General features: G+C 47.3%; 1 protein-coding gene across 1 annotated transcript; it reads right to left on the bottom strand.

Moving 5' to 3' along the window:
* Window positions 1-1,189: 1,189 nt before the first annotated feature.
* Window positions 1,190-4,038, bottom strand: LOC136850442 (uncharacterized). The gene is made up of 5 exons (XM_067124020.1): window positions 3,235-4,038; window positions 2,586-3,034; window positions 1,988-2,233; window positions 1,690-1,846; window positions 1,190-1,546 (listed from the first exon to the last, which is right to left on the bottom strand). The coding sequence occupies exons 1-5, from the start codon at window positions 4,036-4,038 to the stop codon at window positions 1,190-1,192; spliced, it is 2,013 nt and encodes a 670-aa protein (XP_066980121.1).
* Between the last annotated feature and the right edge of the window lie 1,436 nt (window positions 4,039-5,474).

Below are 5,474 nucleotides of genomic sequence, written 5' to 3'. Positions count from 1 at the left end.
AGGGTCCAAAATAAAATCCATATAAAACTGGTTAAAGAGCGGATAGGCCCGAGGGGGAAACTCGTAGCCTAAGCGACAAGGACCCGCACATCCCCAGGGAAGGGTAACAGAATTAAATAATGAATTAAGCCACTATGAATATGCTGGATAAACATAAGGCACAAAAAACATAAATAAAAGGCAGAGGAGCGAAGCCCCGATAAAAACCCTGTACCGGGACTGAAGGTCACATGAGGCCGGGAGGAAGGCGATCGAGGCGAGCGTTATAAATCCCCCTAATTACAAAATTAGAGGGAAATAAGGAGCCTCAACCGCCTAAAATAAAATAAAGAGATGGTACTCAACTTAGGTGATGAAGAATCCTGGGATGAAGCCATGATACCAGAAAATAAGGCACAAAAAAGGCGCACAAAGCAAAAAGCTACCAAAAGCGATGCGTGCTAAAAATGGAATGTAGGTGGCGCTGGTGTGTTGTTGGTCCGCGAGTGGTGCGGGCGTTATATCGGCACCTCACTCGGTAGGACTTTTGACATCGGGAATGTCTACAGGGCGGAGACCTGTGATTGTGACAATCTCACCCTTTTCACACACGACTCCATTTCATGGAGCTCGCACTGGGGTAGTAACTCCAGCTTGACATTTAGCTTTTCTCTGGTATATTTAGCAATGGATTTACCTAGAAATAAGTGCTGAATGGTTATTTCACCGGGTGACACAGGTCGGGAAACCCAGAAATACATGAAAGGTGGCAATAATGGTGATCAAGTTATTTATCATAAAAGACATGCAAGAGAATTTGTGTTTCTCCCAACTGCTTGGTTTTTCCTCCTGTGTTACTCATTGCAGGAGAAAGCGGATTTTGATTGTAGGCCTGCCACGTGGGTGCTACAGGACTCACCCCCAAAGGAGAGGCCTACATATGTGGGCTGGTGTCTGGTATGAATGCAGGTTTCAACCAGTCGATTGAAACCCATGTTTTCCTTCCGTCTACTGTCATCTCGTAGGCCTTCGGTCATCTCTGGAGTATGCGGTGTGGCCTGGAGTAGGCTGGGGAGAGTAGGGAGGGGAGTTTGTGTGTGTCTACCCTGATGAACGCGTATTTAACGCTCTGTAAATCTTCGGACTCTGTGCGCTGGGATGTTTTGCTCGTCTGGCACAGGATGCAGCTCCTTGCCCACTGGCGGACGTCCTAGCTGATGCCGTGCCAGACGAACTTGTCAGTCATGAGGCACGCCGTTGCGCGCCCCGATGGATGGGAGAGACCATGGACTATATCGAACATGTGCTTTCTCTTCCAGGCGGGCACCAGGGGGCGTGGGCGGCCTGTGCTGGTGTCGCAGAGGAGAGTTGTGTCTGAGTTTGCTAAGGGCACGTCTTTCCATTTGAGAGCCGTCATTGCCGTCCTGTAGTCCGCTGTCTCTGGGTCTGCTGCTTGTTCTCTTGCGAGGTCTTCGTAGTCGATGTCGAGGTGAAGGGAATTAATTTCTACTCTTGACAGAGCATCAGCCACTGGGTTTTCTTGCCAGGAACGTAGTTGATGTTGCAACTGAATTTGGAGATAGTGGTCAGGTGCCACTGTTGCCTTGCAGAACATGCGTCCCCCTGCTTTGCAAATGCGTGAACCAAGGGTTTGTGATCTGTTAGGATTGTGAATTCGGTTCCCTCCAGCAGGTACTTGAAGTGCCTCACAGCATGGTAGATAGCCAGCAGCTCTCTGTCAAAGGCGCTGTGGCGGGTCTCAGCTGGCGAAAACTTGCGGCTGAAGACGGCCAAGGGCTGGAGTGTGCCGTTCACCAGCTGTTCGAGTACTGCACCGCAGGCAATGTTGCTGGCGTCCGTTGTCAACCTGAGGGCAGTGGAGGGGTTGTGGTGAGTTCAGGTGGTGGCACTGGAGAGGGCCCTTTATGTTTGAATGAAAGCCTGCTGCTGCGGAGCTTCCCATGTTAGTGTTTTTGGTTTCCCCTTCAGGATTGATGTCAGGGGGTACATGGTGTGGGCGATATCTGGGATGAGGCACCGGTAGTAGTTTATCATCCCGAGAAACTCCAGAAGGGTCTTGATGGTTTGTCTTTCCGGGAAATTTTCTATAGATTTTACTTTAGAGGCCGTGGGGCGCACTCCTGCTGGGGAAATCTCGTGGCCGAGGAAGTCTACTTTTTCTTTCCCGAAAATGCACTTATCGAACCTGACAACTACTCTGCTGTCCTGCAGGCAGCAGTGTTCCTCTGGGGACCTAGAGAAGATGAGAATGTCGTCAACATAGCAGATGCAGAAAGGCAGATCTCCCAAGATGGTGTCCATCAGGCGCTGGAATGTGGCACCTGCGTTCCTGAGACCGAAAGTGGAATAGGAAAATGTGTAGCTCCCAAAAGACGTGATGATGGCGGTTTTTGGGATGTCATTGGGATATACTACAGGGACTTGGAAGTACGACTTCAGTAGGTCCATCTTGGAGAAAATTTTGGCTCCGTGGAGGGCGCCTATTAGGTCCTGCATGTTAGGGAGGGGGTAGTGGCCTGGTGTTGTTACTAAATTCAGGCGCCGATAGTCCCTGCAAGGCCTCCATGACCATCGGATTTCTTTACCATGTGGAGGGGAGACGCCCACGGGCTTCATGCCTTTTTACAGGTGTACATCTCTGCAAAAGCCCGTTTGGCGTCTCGTAGCTTCTGGGGGACAGTCGTCGGAACTTGGCATGGGTTGGTGGGCCCATCGTGGTGATGTGGTGGAAGATGCCATGCTTTGCTGAAGCCCCAGGTGACTGGTGCAGCTCTGGTTTGAATACATCCGGGAAATCCTGTAGGAGGAACATGTAGCTGTTGGGGGCTGTGGAGCAGATGGTGGGCATTCCAGGTCTGGTGGAGAGCTGACGGGAGTGGCATGTTCCTGTGTCAAGGAGGCGTTGTCTGGCAACGTCGACTAGAAGTCCATGGTGCCCTAGGAAGTCCGTGCCCAGTGGGGGGAATTTAGCATCTGCTATGACAAAAGGCCAGTGGTATCTGCGCCCCAGGATTGAGATAGCCCGGTCATCGTGCTGTAAGTGCGGATGGGAGTTCCGTTTATGCTATGAGGGCGGGTATTGAGTCAGGTATTTTCTCTAAACCTTCCCTGGATGGAGGGAAGACTGACTACACTGCTCCTGTATCTACCAGCAGGCGCCGTTTGGAAATTTCATCCGTGATGAAAAAACCTGCTGGGTGGGGGGGAGTTGGATTTCACGGCCACAGCTGTTACTTGTGGCCGCCTTTGTCGTATTTTTGTGAAAGAACAGGGAGGCCTGCAGGCTCTGGCGTTGGTCCCGAACTTTCTATGGTAGAAGCACCATGCTGGGTTTGACCAGGTCCTGTGCTCTCTGAGTGGCGTTCTCTTCTTATAAATGGTGCTGATGTCTCCGCCGTCGTCGCCGTCTTCCTCCGACAGGTTGCAGGCTCCCAGGGTGGTGGCTGTGAGGGCGGTGGCGTGTGTCGAGGCCTTGGTAGCCTCGTATAGTTTCTGGGCGTCATCAACTAAGGCATCCATGTCTAGGTTCTCTGCATCTCTTATCTGACGCTGAACTTCCCGTGGGAGGCACCCAAGGAAAATTGCTTTTGTTAGGTCTATCATCCTTTTCCTTCCGTTTTTGTTCCGGCCTGGGAGTGTTATCAACACCCGCAGTTGGTACCAGGCTTCCCTGGGTGATGCATCTCCGAGGGTCTGGGATAATAGGTCGAATGCGCGCTGCGCTCTCTTGGACATGGGCATGGAGTAAGAATTCAGCAGTTTGTTTTCTAAGCCCGTGTATGTGACTTTGTCCAGTTGCGCGTCCAGCCAGAAGGAGATTCTGTTGAATACTTCTTTTGGGAGCACCGTCATGACTATATCTGATTTGGTAGCATCGTCTGAGATGTGCGCCATGTGAAAGTGCGCTTTTGCGCGCTGGAACCATGATGCTGTGTTTTGCCGCGAGAACAGGGGAAGTTTGACTGTGTCTGGCTTTGTTGGCGAGAGAGGCATACAGACGATGATCGCGGGTTCGCACTGAGGTTCTACTTCTGACATCTTTACTTCTCACGCACCAAAACGCGGGAAAATGTGCCGTATTGAGTCCGTTAATGGTGCTGATTTGTTTGAGTGGTCGAACAAAGTGTCAAAACGTGCCCTTTTGAGTACGCCATATTTAGTCCGTTAATGGGACGGTTTCCGCCAGGGAGGGTGCTATCAGGGGCCTAAACTTTACGCCGTAGTTAGTCCACTAAAGGCTCGCTGATGGTAGGGTGTGGCTGTTGTTAGTCCATTAATGGCTGGGCCAAAACCGCGCTACCTGTCCCTGACCTGGGGTCACCAGTGTGAGGTTCAAGAGAAATGTCAAAAGAGAGACTGATTCTTTATTATTCTCGACAGGTGTCTATAAAGCAAAAAAAAGCAGATGGAAAGGTAGCGGGCGACCCAAGGCCCCGCCCCGCTGCATTCATACAGAATTTGTGTTTTCTGACAAGCATAAAAATACATACATTATTATTATTATTATTATTATTATTATTATTATTATTATTATTATTAAAGTAGTTTAACCAGACCACTGAGCTGACTTTCAGTTCTCAGAGAGCTGGCCCGAAGGATTTGATTAAAATACTATGTCCAGGCCTGAGGCCAAGCACTAGGACTCAATAGATCATTCGGTACAATGATAAATGAATTAAAATTAAATTAAAAACTGCACATAGGCACATCCTCTGATACTGAAACACATAGTGTACATACAATAAATACATTTACTCAGACTTCCTTACATACATACTAAAATGGTATATTAAAATTCCGAATATAAATTAAGCAAAATTTAAAAATTTTGTCCTTTTTTTTAAATTCAACAAATGTTAAAAGGGTTTTCATGCTTTTATTATTTACTTATTTTTATATTTTATTAATTAAATTACAGTTCTTCAAGAACATCAAAATTGGAACGACTGAAAATGTAAAAGATTCTGACAAAATTTCTTTCACTGATGTATTTCCAAAAGTTGACATTCGTTGTTGGTCATACTTTGGACACCCACATAACACATCTGACTGTTATTATTACTCTGCATTCTGAGCACTCAGGAGCCGGGCCATGTGGGTTGCTCATCAAGTGCCCATGTGTCAGACGAGTATGGCCTATTCTGAGACGTGTTAAAATTACTTGTGTGTGTCTCTCTCTCTGATATGATGAACTTCATTTTTTAACATTAGGTTTTATTTCTTTCAATTTATTACTTTCAGGTTCTTCATCCCATATATATATTGCCATTTATTTATGATACCCATTTTTATGTGAGTTACATAATCAGTAACATGGATATTCATATTTGATCTTGTCATGTGAGTTGCTGCTTTAGCTGCTTTGTCTGCATCTTCATTTCCTTTGATCCCTACATGGGCAGGAATCCAACATATTTCTACATTTTTTCCATTATTATATAATTTATGGAGATATAACTTAATTTGCTGTACTA

Source organism: Macrobrachium rosenbergii, chromosome 22, assembly GCF_040412425.1.
Source record: "Macrobrachium rosenbergii isolate ZJJX-2024 chromosome 22, ASM4041242v1, whole genome shotgun sequence".
Classification (NCBI taxonomy): Eukaryota; Metazoa; Arthropoda; class Malacostraca; order Decapoda; family Palaemonidae; genus Macrobrachium; species Macrobrachium rosenbergii.
The sequence above is the reverse complement of the archived record's forward strand: the minus strand, read 5'-3'. Positions and strand labels throughout refer to the sequence as shown.

What these genes read in the sequence shown, in the direction of transcription:
- LOC136850442 (XM_067124020.1), bottom strand. Translation starts at nt 4,038, where the DNA reads ATGTCAGAAGTAGAACCTCAGTGCGAACCCGCGATCATCGTCTGTATG. An exon ending in TACGACAAAGGCGGCCACAA is followed by an intron (nt 3,035 to 3,234) that starts GTAACAGCTGTG and finishes CCGCACTTACAG; the next exon opens with CACGATGACCGGGCTATCTC. An exon ending in TGCTGGCTATCTACCATGCT is followed by an intron (nt 1,547 to 1,689) that starts GTGAGGCACTTC and finishes CTCCAAATTCAG; the next exon opens with TTGCAACATCAACTACGTTC.